General features: G+C 33.9%; 3 protein-coding genes across 6 annotated transcripts in view; all 3 read left to right on the forward strand.

Moving 5' to 3' along the window:
• Positions 1-1,266, forward strand: part of LOC130806111 (callose synthase 7-like) — a 33,932-nt gene extending 32,666 nt beyond the window's left edge. For all 4 annotated transcript variants that reach the window (XM_057671039.1, XM_057671040.1, XM_057671041.1 and 1 more), the window contains one exon: positions 326-1,266. In XM_057671039.1, coding sequence (XP_057527022.1) covers positions 326-583 — 258 coding nt within the window. In that variant the 3' untranslated portion in view covers positions 584-1,266. The remainder of the gene's footprint in view (positions 1-325) is intronic.
• A 1,590-nt stretch (positions 1,267-2,856) lies between these two features.
• Positions 2,857-6,269, forward strand: LOC130806112 (leucine-rich repeat extensin-like protein 5). The gene is made up of 3 exons (XM_057671045.1): positions 2,857-3,099; positions 4,197-5,055; positions 5,723-6,269. Exons 1-3 carry the CDS (start codon positions 2,976-2,978, stop codon positions 5,862-5,864), a joined length of 1,125 nt encoding a protein of 374 aa, XP_057527028.1. The 5' UTR covers positions 2,857-2,975; the 3' UTR covers positions 5,865-6,269.
• Positions 6,270-11,269: 5,000 nt separating this feature from the next.
• Positions 11,270-19,703, forward strand: LOC130806113 (DEAD-box ATP-dependent RNA helicase 53, mitochondrial-like). Its single transcript, XM_057671046.1, has 8 exons — positions 11,270-11,740; positions 13,127-13,254; positions 13,413-13,821; positions 14,125-14,223; positions 14,320-14,547; positions 16,630-16,791; positions 17,649-18,087; positions 19,159-19,703. The coding sequence occupies exons 1-7, from the start codon at positions 11,369-11,371 to the stop codon at positions 18,048-18,050; spliced, it is 1,800 nt and encodes a 599-aa protein (XP_057527029.1). The 5' UTR covers positions 11,270-11,368; the 3' UTR covers positions 18,051-18,087; positions 19,159-19,703.
• Positions 19,704-20,718: the final 1,015 nt, after the last annotated feature.

Below are 20,718 nucleotides of genomic sequence, written 5' to 3' on the forward strand. Positions count from 1 at the left end.
GGCTGTGGTAACGGTCGCAAAACGGTTTTTGCTAGTGTCTCGGCCTAAATTGCAGTCGCATTTAAACCTTTACAATACGGGTGATACAGCGATTTAGTTGATATAGGTACATGCCACCTAATCAAATGAGGATATGCCCTTGAACCAATTTTGAAATTTCCTCATCAACCATGCAAAAAAAAAAAAAAAAAAAAAAGACGTGAACTCTAACCTGTTTGACTTTTTATTTGAGCTGCTATACTTTCTCAAGCCAAATGCTCAATGATTTTTAATGAATTTTCTTCCACTTGCCTGGATAACTAATATTTTTTTTCCCTTTCCAAAGATTGGACAAGCATGCAGGGGCTTGTTGAAGGGTCTGAAAGTCTGGGAATCAGTTAAGGAGCTTGCTAGAGGCTATGAATATTTGATGGGACTGATAATTTTTACGCCTATAGCTGTATTGTCATGGTTCCCATTTGTTTCTGAGTTCCAAACAAGGTTGCTGTTCAACCAAGCATTCAGTAGAGGTCTGCAAATCTCGATGATTCTGGCCGGGAAGAAAGATCGTGGCCAAAATATGGGAGACCTATTGAGCAATTGACCTGTAATGAGCCTTGTAGTCATCTGTAGAAATTTTCCTTCTGTGATGTATCAGCTAGTAGTAGTTTTGGGTACTATATAAGTCATTCGCTGCCACACTAAGATTTATCTGACCAGGAACCTCGTCAATGCTCACCCTGCCCCAATGTGAGAAAGTACGAAGATGTGAATCTTAGACCTCGTACATGCTCACCCTGCCTCGAATAAAGAAAGTATGAAAATGTGAATCAGGAGATTGGAAGCACTGGTGAGTGGTTAGTGGTTACTCGTCCATTTACACTGTTGGTGTGTTTGCTGGTTCATATGGGCAAAAACTAGAATAGCAGGTTAAAACTGAAATTGCAAACTGGAGATGTTACAAATGGGAATTGAGATGGAGTATCAGCATCAAGTAGTTGCAAATTTTCTGAAATTTTTGTACTTTGATCATGATATACTTTAGGATTCTTCGTTATAATTGTTTTTAGATTTATTGTATCCACCTCTATAATGGTATATTGATCCGAACGTCTCACTAGTTACAACCTCTCTTAGGGTATGGTTTGTCATCTATCCTTTCCTAAATTTGATTATAGCTATTATAAGCGAGATATACTGAATATGATAGAATGATGATGATAGAGATGGTGATGACCTTTACGATGGTGTCAAAATACTTTGCTAATACTATTGATATTCTTTCTAGCTTCTTTGTCATCTATTATCTTTCTTTTGGAGGAAAGAAAATTTTAAGACAAATTATTAATAACCTTATCAAAAAGTCAATTAAACAAGATTGTGGTCTGCTTGTTGATTTATTTATTTATCTATAAATACCAACTTTCTACAAAAGAAAGAGTTTTACTAAAAGCGTACAGTTTATCTCAATGAATCAATTCAATCAAAAGTTTAAACTATCGGTTGAAGTTTCAAGACATGTTTTATACTCTAACATGTTCCTTTATACGAGAACTCTTTGGGTTAGAACTATGTAGATACGACTATTGTTTTACTCATACATAGTGTTAAGTGACCTTTCGTCATATTGTCTTTCGATTTTACAATAAGGAATCAACTAAGTCAAAAGTCTAAGATAATAGTTAAAGCGTCAAGACATGTTTTATACTCTAACAAATACAAGGATCGGTTGACATAAACTACATTCATGAGCAATGCAGATTGTACTCGTAATTGCAACTTATATTTTCATTCACAATACAATGTGTTGATACCAACATATATCTCAGATTTCACATAGGTGTCATGATGAAGCTATCAGTGCTACTCCAGAAGCCCCAGAAGATTGATTGGTGTATGGTTTACATAATATGGTTGATGTATTTTAGTTTGTTTGTTTTGTCCTTCTATTTTAAACCTTGTTTAACCAAACATATAACTAACTCCCTTATATATATGCTGTATTTTTTCTGGTCATTCAATCAGATAATAGTATTCTTTTCCTTCTTTCTATACATCTGTCTAAACTTCAATCTTCTAACCCAAACTGTATCATGTCACGTCTACAAATAACCAAATGGGCGTACACACTTGAAAGATATACACATGTTTAAATAAATCGTAACATACTCTCTTATTTTATATTTATTTTATTTTTCATTTTAGTTTGTTTTAATAAATTTGTTTCATTTTTATTTTTAAATATAACACTACCATATTTTAATCTGTTTTCTCTCTTATTTTTAAATTTTCTACTATTTAAATTGTTTTTTAACCTTCTTGTCAAAAGTTAATAAAGGCTAATTACATAAAAGTAGATAGAGATAAACAATGCATGCAAAGAAAGACAAGAAAGGAAATGAACGAAGTAAAGACCATAAATGAAGAATATAAATGCAGCCTGCCACAACACATCAACTAACCTGAATTCATATGAATCATACACATATCTACCTCCTTGTATTTAATATGTCTCATCTCAAAATTTGTCCAATTTAATTAAAATATTTTCAAAAATATAGTTAAATGGAAAAAAGTAAAATTGACAGACTAGTATTTATATACCACCAGGGCCAATTCTTAGCACATTTTGGGTAAAGTCGATCAATCCTAAAATATAAATGGGCTCAAATATTAAATGGTGCTATTTAGGTCCGATTTTAAACAACCTTTTCAAGTGATTTATTTGTAAACTTTTCTTATGTTTGATGTAATTTTAGAATATAATGTTACAATACATTTTATCTTGAATTATTTTTTTTTAAGTGGAAATCTTTTTATCTTTTTGAAAAATCCTATTTCAAAAGACATCGTAAAAATAAATATTACTTCTAAAATCTTTGCTACCTAACTACCATTACTTTACATTACATTATATATAAATTTGACTCTCATTTTTCCTTCAATCTATAATAATCTATACTTGTTGAAAGTAAAACATCAAAAGAGTGAGAAAAATGAGGAGAAATAATATTTGCAAAAGCTTCTTTTTATGGATGGTATTGGTAATGGTTTCTACCAACAACTTAGTCTTACAAGTTACTTCAACCCATGAACCATATGTTCATGCTTCTTCTTCAGGTATATTCCATAAATTCTGTCAAAATAGAAATTTAAGTGGAACTCTATAAATAATTTTATTGAGTACATATAGGATAAGGGACTAGGAAGGGGAGAAGGACAGTGTGAATTACATTTAAAATCTTATCAGAAAAAAATATATATATATTTTTATTGAGACAAAATTTGATTAATTTTTGAAACTCTATTAATTAATAACACTATGTTTTATAAAATTAGTGTATAATTATGGGTATTTCACTAAATATGACCTTCATTAATGCCATGAATTATTAAGTTTTAAAAATTAATTAATTTATTTGTATTAAAATAGTTTATTAAATTAATTATTGATGTATGTCTATCCTTATTTTTTCACTTATTATACGTGCATAAGTGGGTAAAAGTTTTCTTAACATGTGCCAACTTTTGTATCATTATATAGAGTTATGTTGTTTAAAAGATTATTAATTAAAGTGATTTAATTACACAAAAACGTGTGAATAAAAAAAGACAAAATTAAAAGTGAAAAGATAGGTCTGTATTTTAAAGCTTAGAATAGATTTTGTAAGGTCATTAGATCAGATAAGTATTTCTTGCTTAGCTGCATCTCAATAAATTTTAATTTTTTTTTGAAATTAAAACATTTACATATGCATGATAATTTTTTTTTTAAAAAGTAAGACTCATCTATCCCACTCATTTACATTATTTAGAAGAAAAAAACGTTCACATCGTAATTTAAAATGATGCAAAATGAGTGTGTTGATGGCATGTTCATATTTAATTATAGTTATTAATAACTTGTAGTAAATTACAACAAAAAAGAGTAAAAAAATTTAAGAGACAAATCTAAAAGTTGAAAAATAGGGCTATATATATCTTCAAACTAATTAGAATAGTATTTCAAATACTTAATTCATATAGTTGTATAAGTTTATATATTTAGTTTTGCAAGGTCATTAAATAACTATTTATTTCTTTCTTGGAATTTATTAAAATTCTAAAAATTAAAATATTTCTTACAACATCATAATTCATACATGCATGCTATTTATTTATCACAAATAATGCTTAATTTTAGAGAAAATTACAAGCATACACTTTTGTACATATAGGTCATCAAAGATCTTCCCACAAGCACAACTCTAAGAGCCAAAGGAATTGTAATACCCCACCTACACGTGGCGGTGGAGGTGGAGGAAGTGGTGGTAGCGGTGGGCATGTCGGCGGCAGCGGTGGATACTACCCTTCACCTAAACCTACTCCTCACCATGGAGGTGGTGGTAGCCACCATAAACCTCCAAGACATACACCCACTAATCCTCCTAGCGGTGGCGGAAATTCTCCGTGTGGTTCGACACCATCGTATAATTCACCGCCACCTTCTAGCGGTGGTAGTGGTGGTTATTATCCTCCAACTCCGTTGACTCCGATACCGGTAATCAACACTCCACCATCATGTTCACCACCACCTTCTAGTGGTGGCGGTGGTGGTTATTATCCTCCAACTCCAACGACTCCAACACCGGTAATCAACACTCCACCGTCGTGTTCACCACCGCCTTATAGTGGTGGTGGTGCTGGTGGTTGTTATCCTCCAACACCATCGACTCCAACACCGGTAATCAACACTCCGCCATCATGTTCACCACCGCCTTCTAGTGGTGGCGGTGGTTATCCTCCAACGACTACAACACCGGTAATCAACACTCCACCACCATGTTCACCACCGCCTACTGGCGGCGGCAGTGGTGGTTATTATCCTCCAACTCCCTTGACCCCAACACCGGTAATCAACACTCCACCGTCATATTCACCACCGCCTTCTAGTGGCGGCAGCGGTGGTGGTTATTATCCTCCAAGTTCCCCTTTGGTGCCTTCACCTCCAATGGTTCCAATTGTTCAATCTCCACCTTATACTCCAGGGTCTCCTCTTACTCCTTATGATCCTAATAATCCACCTTTTCCATGCACGTAAGTACTTTTTTTAGTTTAATCATATTTAATAATTATTCTTACTTATTTAATTGTACTCCATATCTTATAACTATACTACTTGTTTAATTGTTATTTACAAAAAGCTAATAAGAAAAATATAAATATTCAACTATATCAAAATTAATAACTAATTTAATAAAGATTATCGATAATAAAATTAAGCTACGTTGGGGCCGACAGGGGGCTCGACCCCGCAATTAACTATTGATGTTTACATTTACATATATAGTTTATTTTTTTAGTTTAGCCTCTGCATATTTTAAATTATATACTACTAATATTAATTATTATAAGAGTAATAGAAAGTTGGTGGTTTAATGGTAAAGATCAACATTTTGATATTCTCGACCCCTTAACTTTTATATTATGGCTTCACCCGTGCATATATTTGCTCCGGGTTGTATGCAGACCTTGATTCACCCCTTCATCGTAAGAAATCGGGTTGGACCGAACAAACCCAACCCATTTCATTATATCTTCCATTTTCATAATACTCGATCGAACATGTTTGTAATGACCCTTTTCTTACTCAACTCACGCATAATTAGAAATATTTATTGAAATTTATTATTATTAAAGTTATATATTGTCATGTATCACGTACTCATCGTGTGTTACATATTTAATTTGTATATTTATTCAGTATTTGGGGGAAGAATCCTGCCCTAATATTTGGGGGTACTAGGGTGGTGGGCCACAATAGGAGGATTATGGGGGGTAACAACTTTGCCAGGACTAAGTTCAACAACAAGTCTACAACAAGTTCTTACCAACCCTACAAATGAAGGGTATGGATCCCTTTACAGGGAAGGCACTGCTGCTTTACTTAATTCCAGGGCTTCTAAGTATTTCCCTTTCTCCCCCCACCAAGTCAAAAACTTCTTCCTTGCCTCCCTCGACTCTGATCAAGCAGCCGCGGCTCAAGCCAAAGTCTTCAAACTTGCTAATGAGAACAAGTTCAAGCATACCTCATCATCTAACCCTTGAAAGCTAGTTTATATGATCGAGATTTTGTTATTAGTATCAATATTAGTCGTACTATGTGTAATTTGGAATAGTTTTAGTTTGTACGTTGTGACATGTGCATGTTTGTTTTTGTTAAATCGTAACCAAAGACAATGTCGGAAGTTATTTTCTGTGTATGATGATATTTTAAATGCGACTTTAAAGAATATAGTTAAGCTTTTCTTGGAAAGTCATTATATGTTTATTAGCTAGTTTGCATGATTGCTTCTATAAGTTGATTTAAAGTGATTGTTTTTTGAAACAAAATGATAGTCACTTTTTGTTTAGTGCAACTTTCGTTTGCAACCCTTTCAAATGTTTTCTCTCATCACAACATATTAATAATATACTCTTTTTGTATTTTTAAATTTGCTATTAAATTGACGTTTTTTTCTCATAATATATCACTTTTAATAACAAATTTAAAAAAAATAGTAGAATATACGTTATTTCATTATATATAAGTATGTCATTATATAGTATGAACTATGAAGACACAACCGCGTAACTAAGTAGTACGATTCTTGCATCAAGTTTTAGATCTATGACGGTAGGTTTGCGTGCCTTGATAGAAATGTGCGAGGTGATTACTAAGGCAAGTGTCTTTTCCCATAATATTGCTAAAAAAAAAATTAATTCCCACTTTGCATTATGTGGGAAAGTATTTCCCACAATACCGTCCACGTGGAAATTTGTTTTTTTTTTATTTTTCAGACAAAACCGCCGCTTGAGATGGCGGTTTGCCTTAAGCACTAAACTGCCACATGAAGTGGTGGTTCGGTCAAAGCAAACCGCCATCTCATGTGGCGGTTTGGTCCCTAGTAAACCGCCACTTTCATGTGATGGTTTGCTTGTAGCCTGCAATTTTTTTTTTTTCATTTCCCCTAAATAGTGAACGCAACCTGCATTAAACTAGTTCAATACCATCTATTCCATAATAATCAATTACGAACTAGCTTGATTTGAAAAAATTAATTATGAAAACAATGCGAAGATATATTACAATCATGGAAAGTCATACTAGAAGTTCAAATCATAAAAGAATATACAAAGTTTGTTAGACTACAACCCTCGGCCCCTTTTGTTTTGTGCACCGATGGATGATGATGGTGTGAACTCGTCAACCTCCGCAATGACATTAAGAGCAGGAGCTCGTCGTTGACTAGCACGCTGATATGTGATGATCCTTTGCGGAGGCGATAGATGTGGAGGAGGAGTGGTGATGGAAGCTGGAGGAATGAATGGCGACATAGCACTGATGGATCAACTGGGCCTGGCATCGCCATGATCGCTGTTACATACATAAGTGTTATAAAAATCATATAAATATTATCAGACTCAACATGATATTACAAAATATTAAAAAAAACATACTTTGTTGACCTTCGAGGGCATGTTTTCTTATTATGACCACTAAATCCACAAAAGCTACACGTGTTACGAGGACGCGTCAACGGTGCATCCATTTCGTTCCGTATATGATTTGATCGCAGACGACCCTTTCCACGCTTCGTTGAGGGATCTGGAACAACTGTAGGACCGTTCCAAGAATCGCAGGTGAACATGTCTGGAACAGGCATGAAAGTCTTCTTATATGTCGATACGTATTTTGTAATGAGAAACGAAGGGTCCACAAAAGCATCGTACGATATGTTACGAGCTCGACATACTGCAAGAACATGTGAGCACGGTAACTTGAAGATGGTTGGTTTCTAACAGGAGCATGATGTTGCTGTGAGGTCAACCATATAGGATTTTCCCCCTTTTCCTGCTATCCCAATCCCCAAATACTTTTGTTATAGCCTTATTTTTGGCCAACCAAGCTCTCTTATATGTTATAACAAATCCGTATTTATTTTTTACAAAATTAACGTTTTACTTCACCTTAAACGCTGGATCAACTCTGATCATATCCACGATAAGATCAGCAACAAATTCAAAAGTAATGAGGGGATGGTCGTCACTGTAATGTACTGAGCAATCTTGATTATGACCCTTATATCGCACTATCTTAAATGATCCCATTGCGGTCATAACAGCTCGCATCCTCCATTCACAACCTATATCCTCCGCATTAGTGCATTGGATAACGTACTTTGAAGGCTCCGACTCAATTACACGGAAATTTCTATTGTTAGAAATCGCCTATGTTTTAACATTCTTCTTAAGGTGGTCTAAAGAGCTAAACTCTTGCCCTATCCTAAAGTCTCCATTTTCATTCATGGAGTTGTCATCGTTCCAGGTCATCCATGCATCAATTAATCTTGATCAACCTCATCAATTCTAAGCCAGTCTTGAGATGGAGCACCATCTCTAATCGCTGCATCTAGAGCTTCTCTTTTTTCATCATCCTCCTCTGAATCAGAATCAATATGCTCATCCTCCTGATCTAAAGAATCAATCTCGTTCGCATTACACCTACCCAAGTGACTCGTGGAGAAGGTGTTCATTACACCACCACCAATGCCACGTGAATGAGTTGGAGAGGTAAGCTCATCCAAGTGCTCATTAGAGGTAAGCTTATCCAGATTTGCAACCAATTCAACATAAACCTTCATTGCCGTTCCAGGGGCTTGTGATGCCGCATAAGCAAGAGCACTTATGCTTTCATCATTTTTAATCGGGACTAATACATTTTCCCCAGTCACCGGGTATTTCATCTACATTTTTAACATAAAAGAGTTGTGATCACAACCAATTACATCATAGATTTTGTATGAAACACCTCAAAATTAGTATTCTGACGATGGATAAACATCACTGTATTTAATCCTCCATTATACACAACATCAGATCCAATATAACTTACTTCCCCACCCTAATACACTATAACGGGATAATGATCCATATTCTGCAAACACAAACATGTTTTTCATGTGATTTCACATACACTTTATTGTTGATTATGAGTAAGGGAAGTGTAAATGTGAATACAAGAATTTCTCATATTAAGGTATTAGAACACTTGTTAGAACTTTCAATTCAAATATAAAGCTAAAAATACCATCAATATATACTAAAACCATTAAACTAACGCAATAAAGTAATAAACTTTCATTGAAGCATTTCATCAAACACTTTATATGCATACAAACCAAATCATAAAATTCAACTACAAATGTGTAAAATGTAAGCTTAAATCATGAAATCAAGAGAATGTAACAAACAATCAACGTATTTATAACTTCAAATGACAACAATAATGAACAAAATATTCAATTTGCAAATTGAAATAAATTAGGGTTTATATTAATACCTTAAATGATGATGAAAATGAACCAAGTAAAGAAGGAGAAGATGAGAATGTAGTTGATTAATTTAGTTGAATGAGAGGAATTGTAAATATGAAGTAAATGAGAATTGAAGAATTTTTTTTAAACAAGAACCGGCAGCAGCTTGAGAAGGAGGCAAATGAAATGAAGTGAAGAAATAAAAACAGAAACTGGCATTTTGCACTAGTGGAAAAAAACGTATTTGCTGCTTATCATTTGCTGCGGTTTTGGGTGCTGACCGCAGCAAATAATCCCCTTTTTTGCTGCGGTGTTTAACCGCAGCATCTAAAGTAGGCCATTTGCTGCTACTACTATTGCTTGGGGCCAAAACCACAACAAATAATGGCCAAAAAATCACAGCAAATGAGGTTTTTTCCACTAGTGTTGTACAACCATAAAACCGCCACTTCAAGTGGCGGTTTGCTCCATATATTTTTTAAAAAAAAAAAACTGAAATTCATCTAAACGGCCATTTCATCTAGCGGTTTAGTTCAGATTCCTAAACAAAACCGCCATTTCATGTGGCGGTTATATTAAAAAATATATATATATATATATTTTTAAACTCATCCTACGTGGACGATATGTTGGGAAATACTTTCTCATAATACCTAAAATGGAAATTATTTTTTTTGGGGGCAATATTATGGGAAAAGATTCGTCTTAGAACGCCTTACACATGTGAATACATTTTCAATCAAATGCTTCTCGGTCAATAAATAAACGTTTTCATTTAGATTGAATATATTTTCAATGGATATATGTTATTGGTGTGGTTATATAAGAATAATGGAAATTTGGGTTTAACTTTCAACAGACATTTACTAAGTTGAATTATCAAGTCTTGTATTAATCTCTATTTTCCAAAATACGAAAGTCAATGTATATATTTGATGTAAAATATCTTTATATTTACATATATAGAGTCTATTCCCATTATATTGCTCAAAAAAAAAAATAATTCTCATTTTGCATTATGTGGGAAAGTATTTCCCACATTACCGTCCACGACAGAATTTTTTTTTTTTTTTTTTTCAGACAAAACCGCCACTTGAGATGGCAGTTTGCCTTAAGCACTAAACCGCCACATGAAGTAGCGGTTTGCTTATTAATTTTTTTTTTAAAAAAAAAAAATTAAAATGACATGCTGTTTTGTACTGCTATAAAACCGCTACTTGAAGTGGCGGTTTGCTTACTTTTTTTTTTTTTAAAAAAAAAAAATTTAATAATGTTTTGTACTACTACAAAACCGCCACTTGAAGTGGCGGTTATCTTACTTTTTATTTAAAAAAAAAAAAATATTGTTTTGTACTACTACAAAACCGCCACTTCAAGTGGCGGTTTACTATTTTTTTTTTTTTAAAAAAAATAAAATCCACAAAACGCCATTTCAAGTAGCGGTTTAGTTCAGATCTCTTAACAAAACCGCCATTTCAGGTAGTGGTTTTATTAAAAAAAAAAAAAAAATCTGACATGGACGGTAATGTGGGAAATAGTTTTCCACATAATGCAAAGTGAGAATTATTTTTTTTTGAGCAATATAATGGGAATAGACTCACATATATATGATATATAAAAGTACACAAGTAAAACTAATACTTACTTCGTTTCATATTGCTGGTTATGTTTAAAATTTATTTAAATATATTTTAGTAAAGAAGTTAAAATATATCTAGATAACATAATTTTAAATTCGTATGGAATTTTATTATATATTTTTAATAAAGTAAATTTAATATATATTAAGACTCAAATTATATTTGAAAAATATGAAAAAAAGTTGGATAACTTTGATTATGAATGGAGGGAGTAAATTTATATTTTATAAAAATGATAAAAATGTAAGCTAAAATATCACAATTAAAAATGTGAAATAATAATAAGATAAAAATAACGTGCGGCTATCCTTTAAACCCTCTAGGGTTTTACTTGATATTCATTTCCCCTTCGTGATTCCTAAAACCCTAATCTCCGATTACTAGGGTTTCTTCATCCTCGTTCATCGGACAAAAATGGCGACTGCGATGCTTCTCAGAAGGCAATACTCGCTTACATCAAGGCGTGTTATCGCCGCTGTAACATCTTTAATCCATTCTAATCAATCAATCTCATTTTCAACAGTCAAAAATTCGCATTTTCTTGGAAATAATATCGAATCCAACTCTGTATTCAAATCATGTTTTGAAGAAATGAGTAATATGAATTATCGTATGGAATTTCGCGCATCTTTTGCTTCCCAGGCTGCTGGTTTTGCTGTTTCGGATGATTCTTATGATGATAAGAGCAAAGGAGATGAAAGTCTTGAAATTTCTAAGCTTAATGTTCATCAGGATATTGTTTCTTGTTTGGCTACTAGAGGAATCACTAAACTATTTCCAATTCAGGTAATTTTAATAAGGGAATGACATTCGTTACAAATTTATGCTTAACAAGAATCTTATTGTAATGGATTATCTGTTTAGTAAGTTGATGAAATTTGGGTTTTAGTTTATGTTGATCATTATGCTTACTGCTTAGTTTGATGTAATTGTTGTGTTTGCCCTGCTTTTATATTTCTTCAGAGAAGATTATAAATTGGTTAATGGATGTGTTTACTACCACTTATACATAGGATACGAATAAATTTTAAAAAGCAATGATATGCGTTGTTATCTAGGAGCTTTAAAATAAGGGAGATGTAGACCATAGAACGGTAATGAGCACGGCAACGGAACGCTGATGCGGTTATCATATCGCCTAAATATCAGTCAAAACTATAAGATATCCCAAAACGCGATTTTTTTAAACCTTTATAACGGGAAATATCGGTTTGTTTATTTTGAAAACCTTTACAACGCAGCCGATGCGATACGATACGGCCTTGTTTTTACTCTATGATGTAGACCAAAGATACTTGATGGAAAGAAGTGGAAAATTATATGAAAGGGTTGAGATGGTAGATAATCAAAAGGAATGAAGAAGGATTATTTATGTGGATGGCCATTATGACTATTTATGGGTCATGTAGTGGATCCCAATATTTGGGATTAAGGCTTTGGCATTATTGTATGAAATTCATTAATTGATGATTCATCATTCATGCTTTTGCATGGTTTAGTAATCACAATGATAAATGAATACCTAAAAATTGTTTATGGACATACACCTAAATATTGGCTTGAATCTCTTGCTGTAAGTCAAACCATAACAATTCCTTTTTCTCAAAATTATAATTTAGAAAGAGGACACATGCTTAGTAATTGGCTAACCGCTTTAGTTGTTTAGTGCGCATGTGTCTTGTTGATTTTTAAATACTAATTGTTAACAAAGAATTTCCATTTCTTACGCTTCCTGTTTTTCATCACAGTAACAAAATGATTTGGTTGTCATTTTAATTAATGATGACAATTACAGACCTTAGGTATGCAAATTTTTTTTTTTTTTTGGGTGAGTTGGGGGGGGGGGGGGGGGGGGGGGGTTGGTTCATCTACATATATGCTTTAGGATCTTGACTAAAATAATTTGTGTTATGTACTACATATATGCTTTAGGATCTTGACTAAAATAATTTGTGTTATGTACTAGGGGAGAGCTTTGATTTTTCTCGTGCATCACCCTTTTTTTTTTGTTGGATAACTTGTACTACGGGAGATCTCATTATACATTTGTTTCTATTGAGGAGCAATCCCCAGAATGATAATATTTTGTTAGTCGACTTAATTGTTCATGGTACTTTGATGCAAAAACTAGTTTTGTAAATAGAAGAGGGACTAATGTTTTTCTGGTTGCAGCAAGCTGTTCTTGAACCTGCAATGCAAGGCCGTGATATGATTGGCCGTGCGAAAACAGGGACAGGAAAGACCCTTGCTTTTGGGATTCCAATTTTGGATAAAATTACACGCCATAATGCTAAGAATGGGTATGCTTACTTTTATAATATCAGGGAATTTTACTATCTTAGTTTTGCTGCTTGACTGAAGTCATGTAATCTTTTTGTTTACTGCAAGTCGCTGAGTATTTGTGTTGAGTTTCCTTCAGTTATTCCAATGTCTTCCTTTGTTTATGTTTCACTTGCAGGGCTGGGAGAGATCCTCTGGCTTTGGTGTTAGCCCCAACCAGAGAACTTGCTCGGCAGGTTGAGAAGGAGTTTTACGAATCTTCAAAGCTAGACACTTTGTGTGTATATGGGGGTACTCCAATTGGTAGACAAATGCAATCACTCAGCCGCGGTGTTGATGTGATTGTCGGAACCCCTGGTCGGGTGATTGATTTGATAAAGAGAGGGGCTTTGAATCTGTCCCAAGTTCAGTTTGTTGTTCTGGACGAGGCTGATCAGATGCTTAATATCGGATTTGAGGAGGATGTGGAGGTTATATTAGAGAAACTGCCACAAAAGCGCCAAACTTTGATGTTCTCTGCTACAATGCCGCATTCAATCATGAATCTGACTAGAAAATACTTGAAAGACCCATTGATGATTGATCTTGTAAGATTGAAATTACTAAATTAATTGCTTATGCTGTCTATTATAGAATAAGTTTATGACTTAGATTGCTCAGTATTCAATGTAGAATTTGAGTGAGCTATTTTCTTGTTGAATTTGTCTCCCACTAGTGTAAGGGTAGATGAAACTAATGATGGTGAGGGACTCAATAGATTTGTTGGGAAAGAGAGGGAACATTCCTTCTGTGTTTCATTTCATGCTGGATATAGTATTGGTGCTTATGTTGCTGAAAAGCTCAAGTCTTGTTTGTTTGTTTGAGGGGTTTATTGTGTTAATCGTATGTAGGTTGGAGATTCAGATCAGAAGCTAGCCGAAGGAATAGCTTTGCATTCAGTTCTAGTGGATCATCATTCAAAAGCCGGTGTTATTGGGCCTCTTGTAACGGTAATTTTGTATATTTTTTGATTTCTCATTTTACTTAATTATCTCGATGAAGATATCTGTCTTTCAATCTGTTTACTGAGTTCTACGTTGCTCTAGGAACATGCAAATGGAGGGAAAACTATTGTTTTCACCCAAACCAAACGTGATGCAGATAATTTAGCTTTTGCATTGGGGAGTAAAAACTACAAATGTGAACCCTTACATGGGGATATCGCTCAAGGTCAGAGGGAGAGAACGCTTAAACGGTTTAGGGACGGAAACATCAATATCTTGGTTGCCACTGATGTTGCTGCTCGTGGTCTTGACATTCCAAATGTTGATCTGGTAGTTACTTTTTAGCTTCTGAAATTGAAAGTTTTGGTACTGCTAAAATTTGTTGCTACTTGTGGCCTCCTCTGAAGTTACTTTGTCAGCATGTTATCTCTGAAAGCAATATTAGTTGTGGATTCTCTGAAAGTCATATTGTAGTTTAGCATAATTGACCATTGCAACAAACTCTAGCATTATTTTCATGGTGGAACACAGGTTGCAAGTTACTTTCGTGCTGCTTTGGTATGCAGGATCATGAAAGGGAATTAGTAATTGGGACCCAGTTTCCCTTAGGCCTTGCCTAGATTCAAGTTACTCCCTCATTCGTGTAAAATTGCATCCCTTTTTTAGTTGTAAAATTAACTTTTAGTTAAAGATTAAGATAAAACACAAGTGAATGGAAGAAATGAGCAGATGGGATGAACTAGAAAGAATGAGTTTGTAGATGAGATTAAAAAAAATGTAGTACTCTTACCAAAAAAGAAAATTGTGCGAAGTAAATGAGATACACTTAAATATAAATAGTTCTAATTTATAAGGACAAAGAATAAATTTAAGGAAGTTATTTCGGTGACTATGAAATTGGGGATTAAGTTCAATAGGGAAATTAGTCGTAGGCATTTTTTTCTTTATGTTAAAGTATTTTAATGGATAGAAAAAATGAAATTCAAATGATGGATTCTCCAACAAATTCCACATCCACAATTAAGTATCCCCTCAACCTCTATGACCACCATAACTAGTTGGGAGGCATTTGATGAAAGCGGTCCTTAGACTAAACTTCATTATCCTTCATATTCTCTCTTCTGTTCTAACTCTCTAAAATCTATCTCTTCATGGAATAGTCCTTGGATAGCTATGTCATAGGTACATTCCAAATTCTTGGCGTTAACTAGATTTAAAATTGGATTGAGGGATGAAATTCTCTTTTGGGCTTGTTGGGTTTTCTTAGACTATAATGTCTATCCTCCCTCATTTAACCCCGATAGTATCTTTTTACTCTTGGGATGGAATGAGCGAAGCTCCATCATGATCCCTCTTTCTTCGTAATGCCCACTTTGAAAGAGATGTAGATACTATATCACTTTTATTATCAGTTCTTCACTTTGTTCAACCTTCTATGAATGAATTTGGATTCCTGGTCTTGCTAAATGTTTCTTATGTGCCTCTTTCTACCCATAATTAGTGAGTCCAATGCAAAATAATGATCTTGTGTTGGTAGTCGATTTTATTTGGAAGGCTAAATTGCCTTTTAAGGTTACGACTTTGGCATGGCTTGTGGCTTTGGCAAACTAAACACTTGGAAAGTCTTTAGACTCATCCTAATTTGGCTCTCAACCCTAATTAGTGTGTAATGTGCCATAAAAGTTTGGAGTTCAATGATCATTTGTTTTTTCACTGTGATTATGCAAGAGTATTGTGGGATACTCTTTGTCATCAAAGAGGAATCTTGGATTGCTCCACGACATATTTGTGATTTCTTGGGGATGAAATTTTATGGCTTCAGGCTTAACAATATCCTACATAAGCTTTGGAATACATGCTTCTTGGCTACTATTGGTCAATTTGGTTAGACAAAATTGTGGTTTTAGGGACCAATTTTTGCCAATAGAAGTTATGTGGGAAAGTGTTGTGCCAATGGACCAATAGTTCTCATTTTGTAGTTGACTTTGTGTTCAAGTTGTTTTTTGTGATTACTAGGAATCTCAATAGGTTGATCATGTGCATGGTAGTTTTTGAGTTATGTTTCTTTGAAATCTTGCTAGGCAGAAAATTTGACTTTGTGCTGCCTAATCAACATGGCCTTAAGCTAAAAAGTTTGAAATCAAGATGGGGCTAGCCAAATGGCCTTTTGAATATTTTTCTTGCTGTTAGTGCTAGCTCTTGAATGACCTTGGTCTCATGTGTTGTGGACCTGTGGTGAACTAAATCGCTTTTTATGAGTTCACGTAATGTAAAGCTTCCTGCTTAACTTTTTTTTACCAAGTTTTAGAAATGATTGAAATTTTGAGATATTCATCTTAATTAATTGTTTCATCTCAATTATATTAACAACTTTGTAATCTTTTTTTTTTTTTTTTTTTTTTTTTTTACTAGATTATACATTATGAACTCCCTACAAATTCTGAGAATTTTGTCCATCGTTCTGGTCGAACTGGACGTGCTGGTAAAAAAGGAACTGCAATTACCCTTTATTCAAGTGATCAAAGAAGAGCCTTGCAGATTATTCAGCGTGATGTCGGATGTAGATTCCATGAGGTTGGTGTTTCTTGTGATGTTATTTGCTTTACTGTGATGTCATTGCTTACTGGGGAAGTATATATGAAAATGACTTATTAGATATCATGTCCTTATATAGTTTGAAAGTGAACATGCATTGCAATGTGAGAGGGTCTATTATTGCATGCGTAAGGCTGTGTACATTTATGCCCTGTCTTGCCAAGTATTGGAAGCTTCTCTAGAGGCAGAAGAATAACTTTGATGTTAATTTCGTATGGCTGCAGTATAGTACTATTTCTCTTTGTCTGGTTTTCCATGTTCATGGCTGATCGGCCATTGTTGGCCTGAGGCTGACTCATATATACATAAATTACCCGAATTTTGAGTTTTTTGAAAGTCGCTATTTAGTATAGCTTTATCAATCTTTGTCAATTGGAGCTTGTTTCTTGAACTGATGATCATTTGTAGTCAAATCTCGCTGCAATAGTATTGTAGAAACGTGCTTGGTGTCCTTTTTCATTAAACTTGCAGTTTACTTCTTGGAAATTTTCATGTTTATGGTAGTCTTTACAAATGGATTAGGAACAAACCTATATGATATTTCTCCTTGCTTGTATAACTTTTAGTATTATTTTGATGATATTCCTCTTGCTTTCATTATGAATGACTCATAAGATCCTAAAAAATCCGCACTTCTAAAATATTGTATGGACTATGGAGTCAAAAAATGTTTGATCCTTAGTCCAGTTAGATAAATTAAATTGCATTAAATTTTTGTATAGAGAATAAAAATGATTCTGATTTTGATTTCACTTTTGCTGCCATCTTTTTCGTCATTTTACAACTTTAACATTATGTATATGCAATAGATTACTGACTTTAAGTTTCTTTTTCAGCTTCCTCCAGTTGCTTCTGATGGTACCTCGATGCAAATGGGCATGGGTGGGAGCAATAGATTCGGGAACTCTGGTTTCACTCGTTCAGGAGGATATGGGAATTACAATTCTGGCGGTTATGGTGGGGATTCCTATTCTAGACGACCTGGTAATTATGGCAATATGAATTTTGGAGGATCGCGAGGTTCTGGATCTGGTGGTTTTTCAAGATCAGGTGGTGAATATAGTTCAGGTGGAAATTTTGGTAGGTCCAATTATGGCCAAACCCGTGGTGGGGGATTTGGTGACTTTGGGAGGACAGACAAATCCGGTGGTTTTGGTAATTTCGGTGATGGTCGTTCTACTCAGAGCAGAAATGCTAATTCAAATCGGTTTGGCAGCTTTGGGGACGATAAATTTTAAGAAGCCTAATTACCAAGAAAAAGCAATTGTTGAGCAGGTATGATGTGGATATCCTTTTGCTGTTTGTTTTATAGAACATATTACGTATTTCCCTGTGTCCCTCTGTGTTTGCTCACAAAAATAATTTCTGGTTCGGTTGTTGGGAGATTAAAGCAAAATTAAAATTGGTGTGGATACCGAATGGTATTAAAATAGAAAAAAATTGTGTGCATGAGAATTATTGAAAGTGGTGCAGATATTTCTATAAAGAAAATGTGTCAAAATCAGAGTTGTGGACAAAATTGGAAAATATAACTAACTCGAAAGGGACGAAGCCATGGAGGAGTGTAGCTTTTAAAAGGAAGTTGAGGATAGTATTTAATGAAGTATAGGGGTAGCTATTAGAAAAAAACAAAGGATAGTTGTTAAAGATTTCATTTTTCATTTCTTCTTGTGCTGCTTCCTGTGGTTTCTGCGAATCTTAGACTAATTGTTGCTGGATTGATTTGGGTTAACTTGGATTAGACTTGGGGCAGATACTTTATGTACGTGTCGGGCAAGTCTGCTGACTACGTGAAGCTAGGTAGATGCAAATTCTCATTTGTTGTTGAACCAAGTCATATTCCATTTAGTTGCCCGACTGTGTTACCATGCTTACTGCTATGTTCCTGAAGGGCAAGACATCGTTGTTCATTTAGGTAACGGCGATGGTTTGCTCAATTTCCATATGCTAAACATACTAGTGAAACACGGGGATAATATTTGTTGATTAATTGGATAGGAAAACTTGAATTGTTTTATATCTGGATCAAGTCAAATTATGTGTACCTTTTATTTAAATATGGAAACTTTCAGATGGTATTTGCCTATTGAAGGGTGAGTCATTAACAACCTCTTTACCATTAATAACAAGGGTAAAGTTGCGTACGTCTGACCCACCAACCTGAATCTCACCCTAGGACTAGGTGAGATCCACTTAATGGCATCGAGATGGTGGAATGTTGTCCTGATTGAATAGGAAAACGTAAATTGCTTCATATTAGGATCGAGTCAAGTCTTACATACATAATCTTGTATCTAATATGATTTGTTATATCTAATGTTGATATTTGCTTTGTTTAATGTGCAGCTTCATGCGAGGATTTGGTTATGGCTTTATATGGAAAATATACAAACTCGTAAGAATAGTTGTAATATCTGACTATTTTGCTGATATTTTATAAAATTAGTTTCAATAATTTACGGATTATTTGGCCTATTGTATATTGTTTGTGTGCATCTGACGAAGTATTAAAGGTAGTCTTCACTAATGTATAAGATACAACTTCTCTTTTTCTTCATTTTCATATTTGTAGTACTGGACTACTAGTTAGGTTGGCGCCTTGGCGGTTTTGGGCTAGCATTGGTATTGGATTCAACAATGAGTTTGCATCGGCTGGTTTGAACTTCGTCGATCAGGCGGTTAGTTGGATGTAACTTACGTTGTCTTTCTCTTTCAAATATTTGCGGTTGGTCACTCACTTGGTCCTTTAGATCGATTTTGTTATTGTTGTATACAAATCACATCTTTTTTACTAGATCGTGATTTGGAATTTGGATCGGTATGTTATTTTAGGCTAAAACGGGTGCGATTGGTTATCAATTATTATCTAGCTTGTTATTTTACGAGTATTATTTTGTGACTTTATCAGTTAAGTTAGTTGACATTAACTATAGAAAATTAAAAGTAAAGTGTACATCAAATGTTTTGAAGGATGCATCATGGACTTTCGTAGAGTTATGTAAGTAAATGGAAATCAAAGTTATTCGACCTAAAAATGTTTTTTATTGATTGTGTTGATTCGAAAATATTTGAACCGAAGTTACATCGGAATTGGTTGATAATTGAAAATTAGAAAATTAAATTCAAAGTGCGATCGATTTTGATAACTGACATAACTAAGAATCGAGATTTTCCGAACCTATTTACTAAAGTGATTCATATTCGTCCCGAATAAGACATGAAACTAAACTTGATCTGTTTAAAATCAACTTAACCCGAATTAATTTTTAGTCAAAGTTTTGTAGGTTCTAACTAATTTATTCAAAATGTTGTGAACTCGAATAGATGTTAATTGAAACAAGTCAAAACTCCTTTTATTTTATGATTAATTTTCATATAGGAAATTATTATGAATTTATCGAATAATTCTAGCTTGGAAGATCTCTTCGTCTTCATTCCTAGTAGTACTTTTATTGGGGCATTTAAGGCAGCTTAAAAAGAGGGGAAGCTAAAGTAATTTGTTTCAATTCATGATCCCCAATTTATGGGATTATTTTATCAAAGTGTCACTTTCTTGATCGTTTCTTAATTTCTCAAAAAATGATTTATTGACTTTGTAATAATAACGGGAAAATTCATACAATCCGTCACAACTATATATAGTACTATTGATATCACAACATATCTCATTGTCAAGTTTTCACGAAAGAGTAAATCTCGTCTATGACGGTCTAAGTTGTGCGATTGGTTCAGGTCTAGTAAAAATTTTAAAAAAACTTTTAACATATCAATTTAAAATTTAAAAGGCTAATTGACAGACTTAAAAGCCAATCTCAAAGTTTCTAATACCATTTTTAATGTTTGAGTCATTTTACTTTAAAGTTCTATATTAAGGTGAGAATTTTAAGCATTAAAATTGACAGTTTA

The sequence above is a fragment of the Amaranthus tricolor genome, chromosome 2 (assembly GCF_026212465.1).
Source record: "Amaranthus tricolor cultivar Red isolate AtriRed21 chromosome 2, ASM2621246v1, whole genome shotgun sequence".
In the NCBI taxonomy this organism is placed as follows: domain Eukaryota; kingdom Viridiplantae; phylum Streptophyta; class Magnoliopsida; order Caryophyllales; family Amaranthaceae; genus Amaranthus; species Amaranthus tricolor.